General features: G+C 33.9%; 1 protein-coding gene across 3 annotated transcripts in view; it reads right to left on the bottom strand.

Annotated features, from left to right (window-relative positions):
• The window catches only part of LOC143258602 (uncharacterized), a 206,216-nt gene extending 182,263 nt beyond the window's left edge, over positions 1 to 23,953 (bottom strand). For 2 of the 3 annotated variants that reach the window (XM_076517802.1, XM_076517801.1), the window contains exon 1: positions 22,117 to 23,953. In XM_076517802.1, the coding sequence (XP_076373917.1) occupies positions 22,117 to 22,172 (56 nt within the window). In that variant the 5' untranslated portion in view covers positions 22,173 to 23,953. Of the gene's footprint in view, positions 1 to 20,700; positions 21,748 to 22,116 lie in introns of those variants that run through there. The other variant, XM_076517803.1, reaches the window with a different exon arrangement.
• Between the last annotated feature and the right edge of the window lie 2,418 nt (positions 23,954 to 26,371).

Below are 26,371 nucleotides of genomic sequence, written 5' to 3'. Positions count from 1 at the left end.
TTCCTAACAAAACGGTATCGTCATCATATCCAATCATTAAACATGGCGCCATGAAGATAGCTGAAGTTAGTGGGGCACATACACGCATATAACTCGACGTTGTACATTACACTATATCTTTGTTGAAGAACGAAGTATGAAATATTCATGCTCTATGCAGATTTCAGAAGTGTCGCGTTGCCTTCTATTCTTTAACAGCGCACAAAACGAGAGAATACGGAAACACATAACACTCGGTATTTGGTAGTAACACAAAAGAGATTACAATTATTTATTCACTTGTCATCTAACCTCTTGAAAGGATATTTTACTGCCAAACAGAGAAGACAGATTTATTTTAAAAATGGTAAAAAAAGGTTATTTAAACCAGTGTGCCATACAATGCAGTATTCAATAATATAAATGTTGTTTTAGTACGTGATAATGGAAATAACACCTTGATCTAAAATAACGAAATATTAAAAGAAAACGTATATATTTATACATTTAATGTGGATATTGATATAATAAAAATATAACTTTTTTTTGTTTCGGTTGTATCTGGTAAAAATGTATATTAATAATTTATTTTAAAGAAAACATGAAATATCGAATTTTGATAGCCAGGAAAAAAATGAAAGAAAAATTCATAAACATAAATGCCCGCCATGAAAATAGCTGAATAATCATGTAGACAGAGTAGTTTGACACGAAACTGGATTGTTTACCCAAAAGAAAGATTTAAACACAGCTTCACCATACCGATATTAATAAATACTACACAGTTGCGACGATAAGCCGTAATAATACTGATAACTACAGAAGATTGATGGTTGGTACCTTTATAACTACGATGCTGTACTATTGTTGACATAGCTGTGGGATTGTGTTGATACCTGTACAACCATGGTGTATTATTAGTACCATTAAAGTTAAAATATTGCAGTAGTGCCATTATAATTATGATATTTTAGTAGTATCAGTAAAATCATAGAAAAAATGCGCCATTTGACGGCAATAAAGTAAAAATGAGATATTTCTTAATATAAGGGACAAATTCTTCTACAACATATTGAAGAACTCATGGTGATCAAATATCGGTAAGTTGGAAAAGTTTCATCACAGACAAATAAACAGACGTTGAAACACAAGTCTCTTTAAAACACAGACAGATGATATAGGTAAAGCGTTATAATTTTACGAGTAGAATTAATGTTTCAATAGCACCAGTGTAATAGCAACTGGTATTTTTATGGTGCTATTAAAGCCACGGAGTTATAACAGTATAAGAAATATTAGTTGCTGATAAAGTAATATAGATTTCGTATTTATATAAATATAATAGTACTGTTTGTTGCAAGTCCATGTAACTACCTCGAAGAATGTGGATGGGTCTTCACTAAAACATGTGTGGAGGCTCAATAGGTCCATGCAAGAGTACAGAGAAATTTTTAGTTTTCCATTTAGTTTTCCAAGTAGTCTTTTATGACTACTTCGCCCCCTGTATATGGACCTTTGCCAAATTTGGCAGAAAGGTTTTTGGAACCAGGGGGAGAGATACAAAAAATCTTCCGTTTTTACATTTTGTGTTTTGCAGTTTTTATGGGAATTTTGTATATTTTTACATTTAAATATAAGTGGGATTGACTTTTCATGTCCTAAAATAACCTTTCATTAATTATAAATTTACACAATCTTCCATTCATGAGTCAGGTACTACAGCCACTTAATAACACTGTCGTTATGGCTGTGATGTTCATAATGCCAATATAACTATGGTGTTGTTGTAACTAAGATGTGTACCTTGTAATATATCTACTGTTTGGTAATGCTAAATATCTATATTTCTTATGAATTAATATTTTGAAAAAGTGAAAAACATTTCGTTATTTGAAAAGAGTAAAAAAAACACTTTAAAATCCACTACAAAGTTTTTTTTAGTTTTTTTCAAGTAATGCTGGCGTGTAGTGTCTTCAACAAATTTATTTTTCAGTAAACAAAACAAAATTGGACATTATATTGCTTACCACGCGTGTCTAACTGAGCCAAGTGTTTGTAAACTCACTTCCAAATCTACAAAACGAAGGTAGGCTTTATGGCAATACCAAGTTTAAATTTGAACATTGACATCTTTAGTCTAACTTGTTGATCTGTACCAACTTAATTGATTTAACTTTCAACTTGTTTTTCGTAATTCACAAGGAAAATAATTGTATCCTATGCGCCTAATGATTAATAGTGGGAAACTACACCGTCCTACATACGCTTTCATAAACTTTTAACAAGTTTGCTTCGATTCCATTAAAATTTCCGGGGTCATATGCTTAAAATATTCAATAAAGACGGGTTAGGCAGCAGGCTAGCCTTTCCTGGTGCAATTATTTCTTTGACAACAGGATGATCGAATAGAGAAGCGTCCTGGCGTGCTCGCTTCTCCATCTGCCTAGTAGCAATATACCTGAAGAGCAAGGTTTATCCCTATTAAGCCTCATTGATATGTAAATATGCAAATTCGTAGAAAACATAGCCAATGTGTACAACTGATGGAAGCGGCATAGGTAATTTATTGTTTCCATTAAACTATAACGCAGTATGAGAAACGCGTGTCTCTTGCCTGATAAGGGGGCAGAGAAAACGAAGCTAGTAGAAAAGTGCATCGCTAATTTACCAACCTACAGCAAACATGTGAACTGTAAAAAAGTAATCATACATTGACTCATGGGAGTCATTATGTACTTAAAGCAACGAGAGGCGAGAATAGAATATCAAACAATGACTGATCGTGTGCTTTCTCTGTATGTGTTATATTCACCTTTCAGATCTCTTGTGGTTCCATGTTTTGTATGGTGGGTTACCTCATGAAACACTTTTAATCATTATGTAATCTGTTTATGTACGTTGAAATCCTTTTGATCTCATATTCCGTGTGATAATATATATCTTTAATTGGGATTTTATGTTGTATGAAATGATGAAATTTTTCAATATTTTTTTAGTTCCATGTTCTGTGTGAAGTGCATTGGCTTCCAAGACCTTTGTGTTTCACGTTCTGTGAAACAGCGAAACATCTGCCAAATTACTATGCCATGGTGGGCAGAGCACAGATAGCCCTCTGTGTACCTTTGTGCTTAACTACAAACAAACAAAATCTTGGTTCTATGTTATGTGTAATGGTGTATTTTGAAACCTTTCCTGACTGTGTATTTTTATGCTGATGAGCTTTCCAAAGTTTCTTGGTTCTATGTTATGTGTACTGATATACTTTTTGAAGCCTTTCCTAGTTCTATTATGTTCTGTTTCATTATACGTTTTAAAAATATATCGCAGTTTTGTTTGTTTTGAATTTAGCGCAAAGCTATTTGAGGGCTATCTGCGTTAGCCGACCTTAATTTAGCAGTGTAAGACTAGAGAAAAGGCAGCTAGTCATCACCACCCACCGCCAACTCTTGGATTACTATTTTACCAACGAATAGTGAGATTGACCTTTACATTATAACGCCCCCACGGCTGCAAGAGCGAGCATGTTTGGTGCGATGGGGATTCAAACCCACGACCCTTAGATTACGAGTCGAACGCCTTAACCCATCTGGCCATGCCGGGCCTCGTGGTTTTGTACAGTGTCAGATGTACTGTGTTTCGTATTCTAGTTGTGTTTAATATTTTTTATTTATTCTATAATTATTTTTAATGAGAGAATATTTGTTTTTCTACAAAGTAATTTTCTTATTATCACTTCATGGTCATGCACGCACAGCTTAGGTAATGAGTTATAAAATTGAAAGACGCCCATGGCAGTGATTTATGGCAGATCAAGATAGAAGTAAATTTATATTTTGAAAAAACCGTGGTTTGATAGCCATAATGATGTAACCAAGAAAATTGTGTTAAAAACATTTGGGGGTTAAATATACATTTCGCTCCCCAGGGGCTCAGAAGAGTACAAATATCCAATTGCGTACCTTGTCCCTTTGTAGTTTGTTTTGAATTTCGCGCAAAGCTTCATGAGGGCTATCTGCGCTAACCGTCCGTAATTTAGCAGAGTAAGACTGGAGGGAAGGAAACTAGTCATCTCCACCCATTGCCAACTCTTTGGCTACTCTTTTACCAACGAATAATGAAACTGACCATGCCCCAACGGCTGAATGGGCGAGCATGTTTAGTGTGATGGGGAATGGAACACACGACCCTCAAATTGCGAGTCGATCGCCCCAACCACCTGGCCATGCCAAGTCGCATTCCTTGGTGGAACAGCTGTAAGTTTATGAACGTACAACGCTAACATCTGGTGTTCGATTCTCCGCTGTGGATATCCCAGTATGGTTTTGCTAAAAAATAATAATAAAGAAATATAACGTCTCATGATATTTATTAGGCTTGAAAAGAGTTGTTGTTTTGCCTTTTTCGGTTAATTCCGAAAGTTTTACTTTGTGTTTTAGAGGCGATCAGATAAGTTTTCTTTTCTCAAGTTTATTAACATAACAAACATTTAGCCAAAGTTACGAAAAAAATAGTGAAGGTAAATTAAATAGACCTGAGAAATATTTTTCTATCACTTTCCCAATTTTCACTGAATACTATTATTGAAATAAAATTATGAATGCCAAAAATTAATAATAAATTATAAATTTCCAAATATTTCTTTCTGAAATGAATTTCGAATTGTTAGGCTATAGGTGAATGACAGCTAGTCAACAGCGTCTAACATTGACTCTTGGACTACTAATACGTGACCGGAAATGGGATTTGACTGTTAACACTTACAGTTCTTTTACAATCTCAAAATGTGGAGAGTGTTTTTTTGAAGAAACGGAAGAAGAATTGCCCTATGAAAAACAAACAAACGAACAAACATTTAGTAGATCTCAGTATAGAAGCTTATTTGTACAATTAGGGACGGCTAGCGCAGATAACCCTCGTGTGTAGCTTTGCGTGAATTTCAAAACAAACCAAACTAATTAGCTCTACATTATACTTTGGATTTTGTAGCTTTTCTGAAGCATATGAGGAAATAGACATACAACTCTGTCTCTTTTCTAAAATGTAATAAACAGAAAAATGATTTCGTCTCTTATAATTTTACATTATTTATTATTCTTGAAAAGAAGAAAAGGATATTTGTCTTAGTATAGTAATACGAACTGATTTAATATTAGGAGCTGAATTTACGACAAAAAGCTAATTTTTTTTTATCACTTATGAAAGCAATTAAGAAATAAAAAACAACCTCTGTGAACTTCAAGTAGACATCAGGTGACCAGGTTAAAAAGATACTGAGCAGCATTATTTAGATTTATTTTTTTTTTGTTAAGCATAAAATTGCACAACGGGCTGTCTGTGCTTGTTTACCACTGGTATCGAACCCAGTTTTTTTAGTGTTATAAGGTTTCAGACCTACTGTTGACCTCGCGATAGTATTTGGAATTAACTAAATAAGTCCCTTTGTAGTTAAACACATAGATACAGAATGGGCTATCTGTGTACTGTCCACAAACCGCAATGCCACTGAGGAAGCGGCCATCAAATAAGTACTTCACGTAAAGATATGTTGGGTGTTAAGTAGTTTTTCAGTTGCAAAGTTTTTGTTCTCAAAAAAGCTTACATTTTAGAACTTATCTTCATTGGAATCATTAGTTTGAAGATTTAAAAACTCATTTCCATCTAACAATAAATTTTATTATAACATATTGTTTAACCTAAGAAAATACATATGATAACATTTTGTTTAACATGGGAAGCTAATGCCCTCAAAAAAGGTCTTGTATGACCAAAGATCCAGTGTCGTTTTGTTTTTAAAGTTTTTGTTTTATTTACTACCTTACATGAAAGAATGAACTATTCGTGACTTGATGTTGAATATGGGTGTATGTATTGGAGTGGTGTTTGATTATATCTACGTAAATGCAGGTATATGTATTACAGTGGAGTTTGATTATATCTACGTAAATACAGGTGTATTTACTGTTGCGGAACTTCATCATATCAATCTGTTTATATAAAGTTATTGGAGCCGAACTATTTACAGCGAAAAATGGAGGAAACGATTGTTTTTTTTTTTAGTTATCCTGTAATATTATTATTACAGAGGTTGAGTATGTGTTACATCAAACATTACAGTCTATGTTGCCATATCAGATCATGTCGTATCTTTCGATCGTGCATCTTGACAATAATCACACATCTTGGTTTCCATTACATTAGACTCTATCTTAAGATTATCACGCCCAAAGCCGACTACTGTTCTGTAGTTTCTTTCCTTAATCCGTCTAGTGAACCAGGACGATGATGTCCCAGCTCCATTTTCAATAGCTTTATCACACAGGAATCCAGTGGCTTAGCGTCCAGCAACTTAACTGTTATGTCTTGATATGGTTTAGCATTTTACCCCTGTTATACTCTTTATACTTGAGGTAGCGTCAGTTAAACGAATATGTCGTAGACCTACATGTGAATTATATAGTTTTTGTTGTTGTTTTTTTACTAATTTTAGATGTTTTTGGTTATGTCGTTTGGGATAGGTGGACAACTTTTGCTACGGACTTTTACACTCGTGGATTATTCTCACTTGTCTCAAGACGCTGCACTTTGATTATCACTGGTACGACTTTTTACGGTTCTTCTTCTAGATGGTCTTTACCTCGAGTTGGTCCATATTCCCCTTTGCTAATGCCATTAAGGATAAAGGATATCCTCGTTTTGGAAATTTTAAATACCCAATATGAATACATAACATTCCCCAGAGCGATCAGTATTCCAGGACTTCATACTACCTACGATGCCAAACAATGCCTATAACATTTCTGAGATATGTTATTCTATTGCGACTTTAATAGGTTGTGGTTGTCACGTGAGTAACTGACATGTATGTAATTTGTTTTAGTCCTAATTCACTGACTAGACTATTTTCCCAGTATGAACTTTGGTTTCTTGCATAGATATAGACTTATAAAACTTGAAATCTAATACAACTGGCAACATAGACTTCATGGTATTTTATTTAAATTTTAACAATTTTGAAGATTTATACTTATGTTCAGACCTCATTCATGGTAAATTTCTGGTGTACTTGTGAATGTTATTTCAACGTCTTGTTATTAGTTTATATTCTGTAAGGATTAGACAAGAAAAACTGATATGTTCATATTATACGAATAGAGATAGTAAAGTACTGAAATGCATAGACTGAAATATTGTAAACTATATTTTTCTATTTAGATGAACTATGGATTTTACACTCAAAAAATGGCATAATTTGACGTAAGCGATCAATTAATATATATTTTACAACTAGTCTCTCTGCTATAATAAATATATTACGATCACTTAGTTGCAATCCAACTTTATAGATATGTAAAGACAAGTCAAGAACTTTCCAGTTTTATATGATGCGACTAATTAAACTCAGTTTCTATATACATTCTACGACCACTTAAGTTTTATGAACATGTCTTATTATTATTTTACTCATCGTTATAATTTTATCAAGGTTTATATGTACTAAAACCAACAGCTAAAGCAAATGGCATTACTTATTGTTGTTTTTTTACCATGGTAATATGATACCCAGATCTAAATTGCTTTAATACTAATTGCATACTGTGATGTACGTCGATTTCATGGATTTTCACCGTCAACTATAATCACAGACATTCCCTTCTGTTTCATTATTCTCTCACTTTTTTCACCATTCCGTGTCGCCCATTATTCTCGCGTCTGTGAGGTCATGTTGCCAGGGTTGTGGATGTGACATCTGCGTTGTTAAACATTGACATCTGCACCGCGTGAAACTCAGGTAATGAAAGCTTCTGGGCAACAGTAGTTGGTTTTATATTTATTAATGGACTTTTAGTGACGTTTCTCTCCGCCAACAATCCGTATCTGTATACTCAATGATTACGCTTGTGCTGACAGGTGTGCTTGTCTTTTGTCTATGTGAAACAATAATACTTTACCTCCATGACTTGGTAATTACAACTATGATATAGCATATTTTCAAAACCCGTTACAAAAACTATTAATTGACTTAATTACAGTGTCATCCACTGACAACAAAATTTTGTTGTAAGTTCTGAGATACCCTCTATGTGACTATCTGTATAGCTGACTGTCTGTCTAATATCCTTTACTCACCAGCACATCTTATTCTCACTATCATTAACATTCATGTTTATATGATAAAATGTACAGTATTTATAAAATATTCCAGTAATAAAGCGGAATTTATAAGATAAGGGACTATTCTGGAATAAAACATTCACGTAACTAAACTAGAAGGCTGTCAGCAATTAAACAGAATTATGAAGTCCGTACGAGGTAATTAATGATTTCACTCAGTCAGTGATTAGCAGAAATAGAAAAATATCACGTTACCATATGGCTAGACCGCTGGGAAACCAAGCGATGAACTTTGTAAAATAAAACTAAGATATTTATATAACATATGATATAACTTCTAAATATAATTAATACATGGCAGTAATTAAATATGATGATTATTTTTGGATCAGAAGATCACAAACCCACTCTAAACTAATAACTGGAAAAAATAAAACAAAATGTTGATTTTTGTGTGAGTAGAACACAACACTACATTCAACCAATAGTTGGCAATAATGAAATAAAATATTGAACTATAAGTAGTTCAAGGCATTATAATCTACCAGTAGTTGGGAATAAGAAAACAAAATAATATAAACATAAAATAAAAAACATCCCTAAATGTAATTTTACGAACATAGTGATGTATCATTTTCACAGGTCTAAACAATTTAATTTAAGCTACATAGATAATAAATGTGCAGAGCTACCTGAACATATGTTTATAGACAAGTGGAAAACGACACAGAAAATAAGAGAGACACAACACTACATCACACATTATACACCAAACTGTATATACAAGTTCTTGGTGTCTTTGTCAAATAGAATTTATATAGACTCGAAAACATCTCCAAAGTTTCAAAACGTTCTTTCTCATGTATTGTTTTATTTTCTTAATTAAACAAACCTCGTAGTTTCTGTAGTGTTATGCTAGATATAAAGCATAATCGATACAGAAATCGGCTGTTGCAAAGAAACAACAGCCAAGCAATTACTAAAGAAGAAACACCTGAATACACACGACGTAAGCTGGACGGCATATGCTGAACTTTATTAATGTTGGAATATTACCGTTCCTCGCTAAGTTTTCCCAATAATGAAGCGGTCGGGCTATGCAGGTATGGAAGGTGTGTTGATTAATGCTGCACAAAACTTAATTACTCCCCTCAACGGTATGAATGCGTGTGTGTACGTGTGCAGGGGAGTTGAAATAATACTCACATTTTAGGTCTGTCAAATTTAGCGATATGTAACTGTTCTTGGGCGGAGCCCCCAATTCTAGATAGATAGATTAATACAAAGATAGACGAAAAATGCACAGAGTACAGGGAAGGCTTACAGGTGTGAAATATGAGCATAAAACATGAAAATACAATAAAATTCGGGTGAAAACGAAATAAACACCCGATAATCCGAGCACTTTGGAAAGGTGGACCTTCCTTCTTCAGGGGCAAACTGAAGAAGAAAAGTCCACCTTTCGAAAGCGCTCGGGTTATAGGGTTTCTATTTCATTAGGTATATTCAAGATATTTAGAAGGTCGAAAGTACAGTAAAATAGTTTGTAAAGAGATGTGTTCCACACCTTGCAACATTTTCACCTCAACAGCAAGTGCGTTAGTACCATAAGTAATCAGTATTGATTACGCTGTACATTAGTTATTTAGACCACACAAGGCCATTTTATAAGATTAATGTAATTGGCTTTCTATGAACTAGATCGTATGATAACCATTTGAAACTATAGGAAGAATTTGTAGTGTTCGTGGTTGTTTTATCACAAAAACTTGGAAAACATGAGTGAGTAAAGATAACACATATTTATAATTAACCTGTTGACCACGAAGATAGTATTAATTATGCACATTTGCGAAGGTAAACAGAAAACAGAAGAAATATATCCACTGGACTTAAAAACATGGGAATTAATTTAAACACGGAGAAATATGAGACAAAGGTACCCCATGAATATGAATCACAATGGACAAAATAATGATCAATTGAATAGAATAAGATAATATTCCATAGTTTAGAGACTAGTTTGATGGTGGCTTAACTTTAAACGAACGACATATAGTATTTGATGTTTATCTTAGTGTAATAGAAGGAGGCAGCGTGGCTCAATGGCTTCTAGTTGGTTTAGTTTGTTTTGAATTTTACACAAATTTAGAAGAGGGCTTTCTGCGTTAGCCGTCCCTAATTTAGCAGTGTAAGACTAGAGGGAAGGCAGCTAATCATCACCACCTACCACCAACTTTTACCAATGAATAGTTGGATCGAACGTCACTTTATAACGCTCCCATGGCTGAAAGGGTGTGATGGAGATTTGAACCCGCGACCCTCGGATTACGAGTCAAGTGCCTTAACCACCTGGCCATGCCGGTCCCTCAAGTTGACTTGCGTCCAGTAGTTATACTCTTGAATAAGACACTCTACTGTAGTTCTTTTACTCCACGTAGCTGCATGGGTGGTACCATAAGAGGGCTAATCTGTATTGTGATGTGTCACCATTCTTATTCGCTCATGCCAACTACGCCGGAGTTTAACACAAGATCCAATGCGCCATTTCGGCCTGGGAGGAATTTGACCACGTCAATAATAGAACTTTTAAACGACATACTAAATCCTGTTCATAATTTGGTTTCAAAATAGACTTTCTTTTCTCGACACATTTATTGTTTCAAGAAATTATATCCTTTATTTGAGACACGAATATTAAACATTTGTAGTAAATGGTTGTGTGAGAAACAAATTTGTCAGTCTTAAAACGCACGTATAAACAGCAGTACTGCATAAACGGATTTTCTACAGATATGCGCTATTCTAATATATTTTGCTGTCTTAAAATTGGATGAACTTTGAAACAAACCCAAATGATTTGCAAAATAAAATACAAAATTTCATAGATATGTATAGGATAATGTAATACGATCTGCAGGATAAAACTATCTTATGTATGCATTAAAATCATTTAACCTATAGGATGAAATAATCTAATCTGACCTATAAGACAGGGTTATCTGATGTATAGATTAAGATGATTGAACTATAGGTAAAGTTATCTGACCGACAGGATAGAGTTATTTGATGTTCAAGATAAAGATGACTGAACTATAGGCAAAGTTATCTGACCGACAGGATAGAGTTATTTGATGTATTATAGGTGATATAATATAACATACGAGATAAAGCCATTTGACGTAAATAATAAAGACGTTGATGAAAAAATGACACTGCTTTCTAAAAAAATGTTGATTAATAATTTTATGTACACAAATTTTATGTGTACAGACAGTTAAAAGATTCAAAACTTGTACAAGTGAAATCATTCCAAACTCGATCCAATCACCAGCAAGATCGCATGAGTTCCACCAATAGTAATGATATCTATCTTATAAAATTTTATGTACACACATTTTATGTGTACAGACAGTTAAAAGATTCAAAACTTGTACAAGTGAAATCATTCCAAACTCGATCCAATCACCAGCAAGATCGCATGAGTTCCACCAATAGTAATGATATCTATCTTTCGATTCAAACATGCTCGCCCTTTCAGCAGTGGAAGCGTTTTAACTTGCAGTTAATCCCACTATTCGTTGGTAAAAAAAGAGTAGCCCAAAAGTTGATAATGGATGATGCTGACTATTTGCTTTTAATCCAGTCAAACACTGCTAAATTAGGGACGGCTAGCGTAGAGAGCCTTCGTTTAACTTTGCGAAACTCAAAATAGTCTGTAGATTACTATGTCCTAATGGTGTTGCTATTTTGAAAATGCACTGAAAAGGATTTTATTCAAACGAAATGAAACGTTATAGATTAATTTAGATATAAACCAGTCCCTCTACACTTCTTCCCTATCTCTCTTTATATATATATATATACATACACATAACTGAGCGTATGAGTGAAATAACTACAGCTTGCCGTTGCATATAGAAATCGTATCTTACACGTCAGCTTCACAACACTAAGATATAATTAACCTTTGTGTATTAATACTTCCTTCGTCTTTCCTGTAAGCAATTGACTTTAAAATGTTAATCAATAATAATTTGTAAGCATATGCTAACTTGTAAGATCAAGATATTAAAGCTGCATTCTATCTTGTGTTCATTTCCTGTTCTACGTTTAGAATACTTCGAAACCTAATGTTGATTTGTTCGAGAAGGCCAGCATCTGTCCAAGTTAAGAAAAAGAAAGTTTTGATTATGGTTGGTTGGTTAAAATAACTTTTTTTATCCTTATTGTGGTATTTAATAGAAATAAAATGACAGATTGCATCAAATGATAACTGGTGAACTCAAATGACAATCCCTGAGCAACAAATATGTGTGATAGTGATTATTTGGATATAAAGGTTTCTCTACTTTTGCCCCCCAGTGGCTCAGCGGTATGTCTGTGGACTTACAACGTTAAAAACCGGGTTTCGATACCCGTGGTGGGCAGAGCACAGATTGCCCATTGTGTAGCTTTGTGCTTAATTAAAACAAAAAAATCTACTTTTATTTAAATAATGTTTCTATACAGTTAAAAAACAAATGTCACATTATAGATAACATAATACCATGTCGTACTAAAAAAAGCTGCTTTCTCTGCTGTAGTCAATGTATCAGTTAAAAATCAAGGACGGATATGTGCAGATAGCCCTTGTATAGCTAGCTAGCTTTACATGAAAATTCTAAAAAAAAACAACTGATATACAAACCTATTGTAAAACTCATTAATTATGTGTAAGTCAATGTATAGATTCGTGGTAGATAACAGATTTTCTTTGAAGCGAATTCCTGGAATATGTATATATATATATATATATTGATTAATTAAAGGCTCACGAATGGGTTTCAACTGAGGCTGTTGTTTTATTTTTCAATAGTACCAACTTCTTCTAAAATTGTGTTACTGAAGAGATGTTAGATAAGAAAGAACCTTAAACAGTTGATTTGAGGTTCATGGTTACTAAAAAAAACTTTACAATACCGAATGAAAATGTCCTTTCTTTACGTAAAGTAATAAATATCAGATGAATTCGGTAATAATAATAACAATTCAGAAATAAGACCAGCAAATAACTATTTTAATGATCGTTAATTGTTTTGTTTCAAAATGACGACATGTTTCAACAAACTCTGATACATCTATTCATACACTAATACAAGAATTTGTTCTGATAATGCATAAACGCCGTTTATTGTTTTAATCTTATATTAAGAATATTATTGCTTAGATACTGTGTCTGTAAGTGGCCAATACTGGACCGCGTCTGTTTAAACTGTTGGGAAGATAATTATTGCTTAGATACTGTGTCTGTAAGTGGCCAATACTGGACCGCGTCTGCTTAAACTGTTGGGAAGATAATTATTGCTTAGATACTGTGCCTGTAAGTGGCCAGCACCAGACTGCGTCTGTTCAAACTTCTGCGAAGACATTATTTCAACGAATGCTTATATCAGTTTATACTATGTTATATCAGTGTTTATTATATCTAAGACTCAACACAGTACATGTTTACGTGGATAAATTATGTTAAAAAATTTTAGTCATTTTTTGAACAAAGACACGAAATGATAAATATAATTGTTACAGTTTTACGCTTCTCAGACTTCGTAATACCTTAGCAATAATTTCTACAGAATATTTATTTATTAAACCGTCCAAAATACCTGCCTTATACCACCATTCAGCAGAATACTTATGTCACCATTTTGAAACATAATCGACCTTGATAAATATACTAACGTTAAAATGTAATTAGCGTATAGCATTAATTTATTAAAATTGCTACACACTTATCAAATAAAACAAGGTTAATTTTATCAGTTCTCAAACACTTTGTTTTCCATATGTCTGGGAATTATGTTATAAATATTCTAACCAAGGAAAAGCGTTTTGTGTATGTAATATTCGAACACCTGTAAAATTTCGTTTTGGGGCGAAGAGGTGAACATTATACTATCATGCAAATGTGAAAAGAGAAATTTTGATTACATGCCCATAGACCAACTGCTGTATACATGGAAAATTAGCATGGTGTAGAGTTAAAATGAAAGTTTAAAAGTTCAAATGCATGCTTAAATAATAACATTCTGTAAATACGGAGCCAAGAGTTTGAAGTTAGAAGTAAAGATAATAACGTGAAGGTTGTCATTTTTAAGTATACACATCTATATAACCACATATGAAAGTGCTACTTAACTAAATTTTTGTGTGCCACTATATGATGTAAAAATACTTAGCCACACCACAGTGAAACAGTTCATCGCTGTGTTAAGAATATAGCTTAAAAAACCGTATGCTATAAATATACTTTATTATTTTACAACTTAGGATGATCCTAAAGCAGCGATTATTCTAACCCTAACTGTGTAAGAATAATGATGTATTGATGTAAGTAATAATTATTTGTATATATGATAAAACCAATAATATTCTATTTTATTCGAATATTCAGAGGAAGTCATTTCTGATCACATGTGGTTTCGTCTTTTTTGGTGTTTTCACAAAATCAGGTCTTTATTTTCTGATTTTATTATTTCTGTTCATTCCTCAAGATAAAGCCATGAGAACTCTTTCCTGATCTTATACAATCTTCAAAGTAAGCCCTCAAAAAAGTCTTTCCTAATCCTTTATATTCTCCAAGGCAACCATCTGAAAACACTTTGATTATCTCGTACATCATTCAAAAAAATTTCTCGAAAACCTTCTCCTAACCCTGTACATCATTTAAGGTAATCCTTCGAAGAAGCTCTTCCGATTCTATAAGTAATCCTTCGAAGATTCTTTCCCAATCCTTTGGATTACTCAAGATAATTTCTCGACAACTTGCTCCTAATCCTGTAAATTGTACAGTAAAATATCAAATGTTTGGAGATGTTGATTTAACATTGGCATTTGTTAGCAAACTATTCCAAGATGTGTATTTTTAGCAGTCATATTTTCTTATCGTTGAAAATTCTCCATTTGCAATTAATTACAGTTCGTAACTTTCTGTGTTTAACTAGGATGCGGAAACTGATTTTGTGTTTTGTTTTTGTTGTTAATCTCCAAATGTTTTCAATAATCAGCCGTTTGAATGGCAAAACGTTGCATACTTAAATTTACTGATTTTAATTAGATCACTGTGAAATATACCGACTCAAAATAGATTCTATACAAATAATTATACTAAGCACTAAAGATACTAGCAGATCCGGTTGTTCTTGTTAATGCACAACAGCCAATCTGGTTCTATCTGTAAGCGTAAACAAGCCAGTATGGGATCAGCTAGTTCTGTATATCAGTCAGTTTGGATTCAGTTAATAATAAATTGTTAATGCACAATAGATAGTCTGATTCCATTTGCAAACATACTAATTAATCTTCAATTTACTCAGCAATTCATACTAGCCAGCTTGGCTCTAACTGTTGATGTACACTAGCTTGTTTGGCTTCGTTTCTCTGTGACAAGTGGTTAGCTATACTCTCATCATTATCAAAGAAAATAAGTTAATAAAATTCATAAAGACTCATTATATAGTTAACCATAGAATAACTTTATTTAGCTTCTACACAATCTATACCCTGAAACGGCTACAAATCAACACAGCTTTACAAAGTGATTTTCCATATACAGAATTGGTCTTGGTTACACTATACAACCAATTTTCTAATGAAAAAACAATATTTGAGTTGTCATAAAATATAAATCCTGTTTTTATCAACACTCGTTGATTAGTACGAACGTTTTTTAGTAATATTGATAAAAAATATTTTCCGCTGTGTGAATAATACAGCTTACAATCTATATGTTGTAATTATTCTAGAAAAAAAACTATTATTTTATAATTTAAACTGGTCCTAAAACAGTGATGACTCTAACCCTAACTATGTGAGAGAAATGGAGTGTTGATGTAAATAATAATAAATATTTGCACATGGGATAAAACTAATCACTTTATATTTAATTTGAATATTTAAAGTAAGTCACTTATGATCTCGTGTGGTCTTATCTTTGTCACAAAATCAGATACTAAATACCTCGTTTTTGAGGTACGTTCATAATATACTCTTCTTTTATAACCTTTGCTGTGCTTTATTGTAAAATATACATGTGCAGATAGTAATACTAACATGAAGCTACCAGAAATACAGCTTGCACATGTTTGACCCATAAAAATATAAATTGTATATGTATGTAGGTATGCATGAGTACATATATGGAATACTTATACATACATACTCAGATCAGAAGTAAAATAATTTAATTTAATATCGTTTAAAATAATTTAAAGCTTCATATAAATCACAGCTAAAATGATGTAAAATATTTCACAAATCGTAGCTAAAATAATTAAAAATAAATGATATGAAAGTATTGCTATAAATCGATATATCAGAACTATATATCGGAACTAAAGCCTATAGTCATCAGTTGAGCATCCTCACCATTGACTAAATGATATTATCGGCTGTGACGTCAGTAATATCTCAGGATATTTAGGTTAACCTTTAATCCTCTACCAGTCGACAATGTAAATATAGTCTTAATAATTGCGTTTGTAATACATGTATAAATTAAGAACTATTATAAACATTACTACTGATGCGATTTAATGAGAGCTAACTGTGCAGAAAATGGTGATACGTTACTGGTTACAAAATACGTGCAGGTACGTAACTAAGTAAATGTTACCAGGGTTATATTAGTAACAATGTAGGATATTCTAGGGTCCAGAAAGAAGGTTCCTTCTTTTTGAGGAGAGTGTGATCTGGTTAACATTAATTCTCATTTTGAATCACTCTGTATATTTTCACTTGAACACAGAGTATGTACAAGTGTAATGTGACTTCTAATCAATAGTGTATTTAAAGATTATTTGAAAGGGCAATCGAATTATATCATTTAAACATGGTGCAGTTCTTTGATTCTAAAGAAAAACAATTCATTCTCTGTTAGAAATACGCGAACTACGATGTATAATTAAACTCTCCAACATGCACTTGGGTATTTAGTACATTACGAGGAAAATTAGAAACAATAAGTAATAAAAAAGAGAAAAAAACTCGTAAGATTTTTTTGTTCATTTAACAGGTTTCTTGAACTTGTAATTCTTCAAAACAGAATAAAAACACACACACATAAACGAATGAGTATTTGTAATTTCAGTGTTGTTTTCGCTACCAATTCTTCGCGTACGTTTAAACATATCTGTAAAAAAAGATAACAAGAAACAAAAACGTTGGCTCGATGACACATCTGCGTTGCGAAATTAAATTCTAAAAGTAACGATACTTACAAGTTACTGCTGTATCAAACGCTCTTACTATACCATCAAGTTTACCTACTGATTGTAAAGTTGTATGCTTTGTCCTCTTTTGCGAGATGTCGAGATAAACCCTTTCACTGTTTTATGGCATTAAATATTTATTTTTACTTCGATATAAAAGTTTAAAGCTGTTTAGTGCCGCAGTTTTTCTTTACAGAGAACTTTACTGGCATGAAACAGGGAAAGGCCTTACAAATCTATCAAGGTAATCGTATGCATTACAAATTACAGTCCGTTGTAGGTGAGTAATATTCTTTTCTTATATATGTCTGGCTTTGCTTTGTTGTACAATACGCACATACGGATCGGATAGTCATAATAATATGGAGCTGCTTAAAAATTACAGTTTATACATGTTTGACCTGTAAAAATATAACTTGTATATGTATGTATGAGTAGGTATATATACTACTTATATATATATATGTTCATACAGATGCAAATTGCATATTAGAATTATTTTAGAGTACCAGTAAACATATACTTTAAAAGTTTTGTGCATATTTTAGGTTTGAGTGCACAGACTTATCCAATATTATTTCAACAGCTTCGTTTGTTCGACAGGCAACTGGTTGGTTGGTTGCTTAGCGTTTATTGGCGCGAAGCAACTTGGCTATCTGCACCAAGAGGCATTTGAATTTGAGGTTAGAAAGCTTATGCCCACATATATTTTATGCGTGTAAGAAACGTGGACGCTGAAAACTCGAAAATTGATAGATTGTGTAAGGTTGTTATTTGTATTATAAAATACACCTGGTACCTCGTTGTTTTCATGTCTAATTTAGTTGATGAAAAAAAAACCAAGATTGGAAAGGTGAGATAGGAGAATATAGAACTAAATGTACATGTACTGCCTTTCCTTACATATATATATATATATTCAATACATTTCTGCTCTCAACTTCTAAAGTCAAGTGAAAGTACGATGGAAAGTAGCTCAATCTGGTGTTTATAACATAAAATAAATTTATTGTGAAGTTTGTTTGTTTTAAAGCAGATCCACAACAGGCTATCTGCTGTGTCCACCGCGGAGAGTCAAACCCCGTACGTTAGCGTTGTAAGTCCATAAACAAACCGTTATACCTTCGGGGGACTTATTGTGAAGTATGTCAACTCATAACTGTAGCACATGCAGGTCCGTATGACATTTATTCCTAAAGTATTGAAACAAAGCTTATATCAGGCAGTTGACAAGGCCTATAATTGTTGTAATACTTACAAGATACAATGCAGTTTTGTTTAAAGTAAGAAAGGGAGGCTCCAGAGGCATATGAATCAACCTATTTAGAGACTTGACCTTTGTACGTCATATAAAAAATACATTTATCAAGTGGTTTACCAGTAACTGAATCTTAATTGACAATTTAAAAAACTTCCCTCTTCCTCATGTTTAAGACGTTTTGAGGCTAGAATGCTGAAGTGAACGCCAAATCGTTCGTACCAGAAAATGGCGATTGTAACTATCTTTCATTTGCGAGAGAGAGGAGGTAAGATTTGAGTTACACAAATAGCAGCACCAAAACTCACACACAAATATATACAGAAAAAAAAATCAATGGTAAAACTTAGACAATTCATTATACTTTGTAGAGTTAGGTTTATAACCAGCCTGCTGAAATTATGCGAATGATTTATGAGATGCGCGAGGAAACGTTTGCAACAACTATTTTTAATGAATATTCATGGATGCAGATATAAACACTTTATATGTTATTGTTATTATAATAAAGGGATTTCTAATTCTACTCTTTCGAGTAATCTCTATATATGTATTATATTAAAACAGTATAATTTTAATACAAATCTTTAAGTTCGCTAGTCTTTTATAATTTACTTACCATATAATTATGAATTTGGATGTACATACAAACATGTGTATCACTAGGTCTTTTATTAATTAGCCTTCATAAAAAATCTAGACAACATAAATGCATATAACTATTTTGATACCCGATGCTTCTAATACACAGTCTGAGCTCGTAATTTATTCTGTTTAAGAGAGGTTTTAAATAGATGGTAATCATTCATTTGGTGATGTCTCGAGCTTCACCTGCTTAAAGTCCTTTGGAAACAATAGCATAGAATGTCCGTCAGTTTGAAACATCATATCTAAGGACCGTAAAGTCGACACATCATTGAAAATAAATATAGATACTGTTAGAAAACTGTCTGTCTATATGTAATAAGCCAACTCTATGATATCGGTTGGAAAATTTCCTGTCTATATGTAATAAGTTAAATCTATGATTCTGGTTAGAAAACTGCTTGGCTATATGTAATAAGTCAATTTTATGATTCTGGTTAGAAAACTGCTTGGCCATATGTAATAAGTCAAATCTATGATTCTGCTTAGAAAACTGCTTGGCTATATTCGATAAGTCAACTCTGTTATAGTAGTTAGAAAACTGCTTGGCTATATGTAATAAGTCAATTCTATGATTCTGGTTAGAAAACTGCTTGGCTATATTCGATAAGTCAACTCTGTTATAGTGGTTAGAAAACTGCTTGGCTATATGTAATAAGTCAACTCTGTTATAGTGGTTAGAAAACTGCTTGGCTATATGTAATAAGTGAACTCTGTTATAGTGGTTAGAAAACTGCTTGGCTATATGTAATAAGTCAACTCTGTTATAGTGGTTAGAAAACTGCTTGGCTATATTCGATAAGTCAACTCTGTTATAGTGGTTAGAAAACTGCTTGGCTATATGTAATAAGTCAACTCTGTTATAGTGGTTAGAAAACTGCTTGGCTATATTCGATAAGTCAACTCTGTTATAGTGGTTAGAAAACTGCTTGGCTATATGTAATAAGTCAACTCTGTTATAGTGGTTAGAAAACTGCTTGGCTATATGTAATAAGTCAACTCTGTTATAGTGGTTAGAAAACTGCTTGGCTATATGTAATAAGTCAACTCTGTTATAGTGGTTAGAAAACTGCTTGGCTATATGTAATAAGTCAACTCTGTTATAGTGGTTAGAAAACATTCTAGGGTTAAGCTGTAGACTTCTCATCGATCCTCACGTAACAATCATTAAGTGCTTTTGTTATTTTTATTTAAACAGCAACAACAACAAATACATAAATATTAACATTTACAAATCAACAGTGTGGACCTATAACAGACGGATCCAAAGGTGATAATAACGTTGCTGTTTGGAAAATACACACAATTCATACATCACTTTGAAAACGATTTGTGTCTCGTACTGCTTGTAGTAGACGAAGGAGATTGCTATAGTTTCAATGTGATCACATTACGTTTCACATGCATATTATCCTAACATAGTTTCAACAAAATCTATATAATTCTTATACGACTTACAACTGCAGCGTCTGTCTCCTATTGTCTAATCATCGGAAGAGCATCAGGTTTGGTTGGTTTTGAAACTCCGTATTGTTTTGGTGTTTTGCACAGAAATTTCGACCGGTACTAAGTTTCCAAGCTAAAACACAGGAGAGCAGTGGAATATGTTTAAGGAACCTGTCGCTGTTCATGTCTGGATTATTCCCACCAACTCCTTTGTATAAACCCACCGAGCTTGCATGTCACTAAATGTGGCTTTATACGAAAAGTACATGTCGTGGCATTAGGACGTACAAGGGAGGTGGCCGGGACGCACGAAATCCAGCCCTATAATGTGTCCAGGTAAGTCTTAAACTGCAGCTTGCATGTTCTGAGGGCAGACTCCGACACGAAACTATGGATCCTCCATTTTACAAGTGCGTGAACACACAAAATTACAGGAATTTGTTTTACAGGTATACGCGGATTTACAAAACGTGCGGAAATCGGTGCGAGAGGAGGATCGTACACGTGATGTCGCGGCAAGTTTCGATCCTGATTTCAGAAAAGTCACAAAAACCTGGGAAGACAAGCACGTTACATCTTTAAGAAGCCTCGTGAGATTGCACGGCTTAATCGACTATACGTTTGAGTTGAACCTCTTTGTTTTTTACACAAACCCACATAATTATATGAATTCGAAATTCTATAATAAATCATAGCTTAGTAAACATATATTGCTACCAAAGCGTTGCACATTCCCGCCTGTCACATGCAGTAACTACCTCTGACACATAATCTTGAGCAGATGTCTTCTATCGTTATATTTATGAATCCCACAAATGATATTTTTTTTAGATCTAAAAGAATCAAACAAACCAAAATCCTTATTCGTAAAAGAATGTATGGTAATGTTTACTCTTATGAATGTCATTTTGTGCGTGCGAGAGCTCATAGCTCGCATGCGGCACGCGGTTCTTAACGCCACGAGAATAAAGACAGGTAGACCCCGCGTTCTGTGGTGTTTTCTTCTCGTGTCCTTATCCAAAAAGTGTATATATATATATACACGCGTACCTTTCGTTGAGGAACATTAGTCGGAAATGCTAAGAGTAACAAAAAGTGAACCACATTGAGATTACCGACTTGTCTGGAGGGGACGGCGTGGATTACAGGGCAGGAGTTGTAGCTGCTCGACCCAGCTCCGCCTGTTGGCGTGGAAGTCCTTTAATAAACACATCTGACACTGTTGGACGGGTGCACGCGACTTTCTTTGGAGGTCATTGTAGGATCTCGTGTGTGATAGTTATAAAACTAAGACATTGCGTGTTACAGATTTGATCATCCGAAGAACTGAATTTTCTTATTTACTGTACATTTACTGGTAATTATAAATTAGAGCATAGAACTAAGTACAACCGAATGTATTTTCTGTATTTAGAACGTGTTTCTTACCTTTTGCTGTTTCGCCTCCTTCGTTTAGTGGCATACATCGTACTTAAGTGATTCATCTTTTAAAGTCTCTGGGATACTGTATGAAAATCAGCCGCGCATCATGGCAGGTGACTCGCGAGTGATTAGCACGCGCCACGCACGACACTTGAGATTGCCCCGAGCCTACCGGTGTCCAGTCACCTGCCGAAGTAAGGAGCACTTCAACGAGTTAGTTGGTATTGGGAGACTGAAGACACTTTAACAACTTGGTGGTATTAACAGGGTAAGTCCTCTGTAGAATGGCTAGAAGCACCGTTGGAATACGCACTTCTCTCTGTGGAGAGAGAAAATCTAGCAATATAGGTTAGATAAGCTCTACCGAAGTTGTCGTCATTCTCTAGATAGATCTAACAGTACGTGGACTGATCGTCACCGTGAGGTGGTGTGTGATTAGAGTGGGAAGCCAGTTCGTTAAGCAGCTCACGAGAGTTGGGGAGTGGCGTAGGTTACGAATTGAGCTCAAAGATGCATTCAGTCCCTTCCAAATTCTGACCATACTCGTCTCATTTTCTTTTTAATATCTCAAACATATAGTGATTGATGGGTTACTTTCTACTGCAGGCAGAGGGCTCTCGGGAACGCCTTCGTGGAGTTCGTAGACCAATACGATTGCTTCGGTAGTGACGCACTACAATAATAATGGCGGTTGCCAGAGCAGGTAAAAACACGCCATGGTGTGGTAGCGGGGATGGTAGGAGCCACCATGGCGGCTACGGCTACCTGACAGTGTGGCATTAGTTGACCAGTGAACTGTCCAGTAAGGTCTAGCACGTCAGTAAAAGAGACAGAACTGAGGAGCGAGGTATGCTTAGCTATTAATCAGGGATCTCGGGCACACAATTATTGATTAGGGTTGCTCTAACTACCTGGTTTTATCAGGTAAGCCCCGTTCTTTGTAAACGCAAGACCCTTTCGAGTTTATGTCGGAACAACCTTCAGTCGGCAACCGGTAGGGGAACAAGGGCCTCCCGTAACATAGACAGTCTTTCGGCAGTCGGCTTCTTCTAAGTCCCGTCAACTTGTTCTTCCAGTCTCTGTACTATGCCAACTACTAAATCACCTGTTTAAACATACACCTCACCGGCAGCCAACAGCCTGTATGCGCCCCCGTGGCGTCTGAGATTTCAACAAAGACCTCCTAACGGTAGCAACTTGTTCACGCGAGTTTTCCCAGTACCATCACCTCCCAGGATCTACACAAGATTTGTCATGTCCTTAGCCACTAGACAGTTTGACTCTTAACATAGTTAAAACAGGCGGACTGGTCTGGTTTCCCAACAGCCGCATGTTCAGATCTATGGGCCTGTTTAGTTGTAGAATCTGAGGAGACCGCTACAACCTATAGCTGATGAAGATAAATGACTTTTTGAATGAATATAAGATTTTTTTAACACTCTGTAACCAAGTGTTCGGAGACGTATTGTTAGGCGGTATGGCACACAATGTACAGAGCCTTTTATGTACAGAGGCAGGTACCGCCAGGAAGGCGCCATATTAACTTATAGCTGGCGACGGAGGTTAAAAAAAATCGATAAAACCTTGACAAGTCACCTCGCGCTTTTGACACAAGATAATGATACCCAGAGTACACCAATTTATATGTACAAGGTCGGGGAGAAGAACCTGGGTAAGTTAATCAACTTGCCGTCGAAACTAATACAGCTACTGAAAAAAACAAAACAACAACTTCCATTAGCAACGGCATTTAAGATATTACTTCATTTTAACAGATATTTTTTGAACAATCAACGAATATGAAATGTATTTAAATGTACATTTGTTGTTAAGTTTTATGATTGGTAGCTATGAAGGATAATAATATTTTTTATATTCAGAGATGTTTTATTTAAAAACTCATGGATGTCAGCATTTTGATTTTGGTCATGGGTCACAATCGAGGAGTTCTTAGTCCTGAAGAGAGAAAACTGGGGCGGGGAAGGACTGAAATATCGTGTCATGGTTATTTGGTATTAAATATAATAACAAAAACTTTCCGTCCCTTGTTTATTGTGTTAATATGATGGCAATGAATCATAATTATCCAAATATATAATTTATAGTTGTTAGACCTGTAACTACAATTAAATGCAACTAACTACCTGTCTATACGTCGACCATATAGCCTATATATATATATGGTGTTTTGCGTGAATTATATGTACTTAGTGTTCAAATAAACTTAAGATTGTATTTTGAACGACTGCGAAAAGCATAAAATTTCAATAAACTTTAAATTATGATCAGCGTAGTATTAATAACAATGATGACGTTTGGTTTAATAGAGTTAACTCATTACGTTTTTATTTCTATAAGTTTAAAGAGTTGAATTTGTTGCTATGATCCTACCTTTTGTGTCAATATAGGTTTGTGAAAAATGTATTTGTTTTTCTAATCATTTACGTCACAACTATGATATTATTGATGTATGGAAAATACATCATTTTTATAATAAAATATTTTGTTGTTTCATTTTATAAATGAGAAAAGTTTGTTTTTAATCTCAAAATTGATTTGCTTCTTTAATATTTCAAAATACGTTAGTTTGGTGTGGAACTTTTCGTGATTGGAATCTGTGGACGATAAGAAATAATTTAATTATTACTTTGTTTTAAAGTTTAAACACTTTATTTGATTGAGTCATGTATACGAATATTACATGACAAAGACTTGAATCTAACCCTCCTTCAATGTTTCAACAATTCATTTACGTAAAACATTTTCTTAAGATCGAAATGCGAGGATGATAGTAAGAGATCATTTTAAATTATCCTCACTATTTAGATTCTACATTTCATTAAAACTTGTGCGTGTATTTGTTTAAAGAAATTAAAGTCTACAAGAAATGTAAGGTCGGACCAAGAACATATATACTGAGAAATTATCTGATGTATAAAACCTTCGCAACTCAAGATGTACCTTTACACATGATGTAATGTTATTTTGCTCTAACATTTATAAAAAAGAAAAGAAAATTTAAACGTGACAACATTTAACCAACTGTCTGAAAAGTTATTATTTTTATTTCTGTTAAGAAATACATAAATACAACTCAATTTTAAAAATTAAAAACAATAGTTCTTTTTTTTTCTAAATTATTTTTATTTTATTTTAGTATTTCAGTGTCTCCATACAATTCAAAATGTCTTCAAGTTTTACCCTGGTGTTTTAAATGGAAAACTACGACTTGTTATTTGAGTTAATTTTTTGTTGTATATTTCCCTTGAGCTTCCTTTTTTTGTTTGCTAACAACAATACAGGTCGAGGAAGAAAAATATTACCATGGGACATCAAAGAACACGTGAAACTTGAACATTATAATTTTATGGAGACCAGGGGTGGGTAGGTGGTTATGATTCAAAGAAAATTTGGCATTTATAGACAGACTTCAAATGGTGTAATTCATAAAACATACGCAGCAAAGCGCGGACATGTGTTGATTTGACGGACGTAAAAGATATTGGCAGGTATTAACCTTCCAGCATCAGAAACAGACCTGGAGGGATTAAACACCACCCTGGTTCCTTCGTTTATGAAAAACTTTCACTGTGCATATTGAAATATAAACGTATATTCCAAGTTACAAAATACAAATTTTCAATAAAACGAACGAGTAAAGCTTCACTAAAAAAGATGTTTTCCAACAGCAGTTTTTATTGTGTCGAATATTCAACTGTGGAAGTTAAATTGTTTAAAGTATGACAAAATATGTAGAAAAAAAATCTAAAATTTAAATGCAGACTTTGTTTTGCTTTCTTTATTATACCTTTAGCATAAAAATTCGTTTTCATACAAGTAAAAAGTAACGTAGCTAACATTATTGAACATTAAAGTGTAATTTTTAGGCGTAAAGTGTATTCGTTCTTGTAGCAATTAAATCTAGATTGATGCTAGCTAAATATTTTTTTCATGCCCGTTATAGCCAGGTGGGTTAAGGCGCTTGCTTCCTAATCTGAGGGTGGCAGGTTCGAATCCCTTTCACACCTTCAGCTGTGGGCGTTATAGCGTGATAGTCAATTTCACTATTCGCTGGTAAAAGAGTAGCCCAAGAGTGGTGATGACTAGCTGCCTTTCCTCTAGTCTTACACTGCTAAATTAGGGACGGCTAGAGCTGATAGCCCTCGTGTAGCTTTACGCGAAATTCGAAAAAGAAACAAACAAAATATTTTTACATGTGAAATTGAAAATATTAACGTCCTATTATCAGTATCAAATGTTG

The sequence above is a fragment of the Tachypleus tridentatus genome, chromosome 8, assembly GCF_004210375.1.
Source record: "Tachypleus tridentatus isolate NWPU-2018 chromosome 8, ASM421037v1, whole genome shotgun sequence".
Lineage (NCBI taxonomy): Eukaryota > Metazoa > Arthropoda > Merostomata > Xiphosura > Limulidae > Tachypleus > Tachypleus tridentatus.
This window is presented reverse-complemented; position numbering and strand designations above follow the sequence as displayed.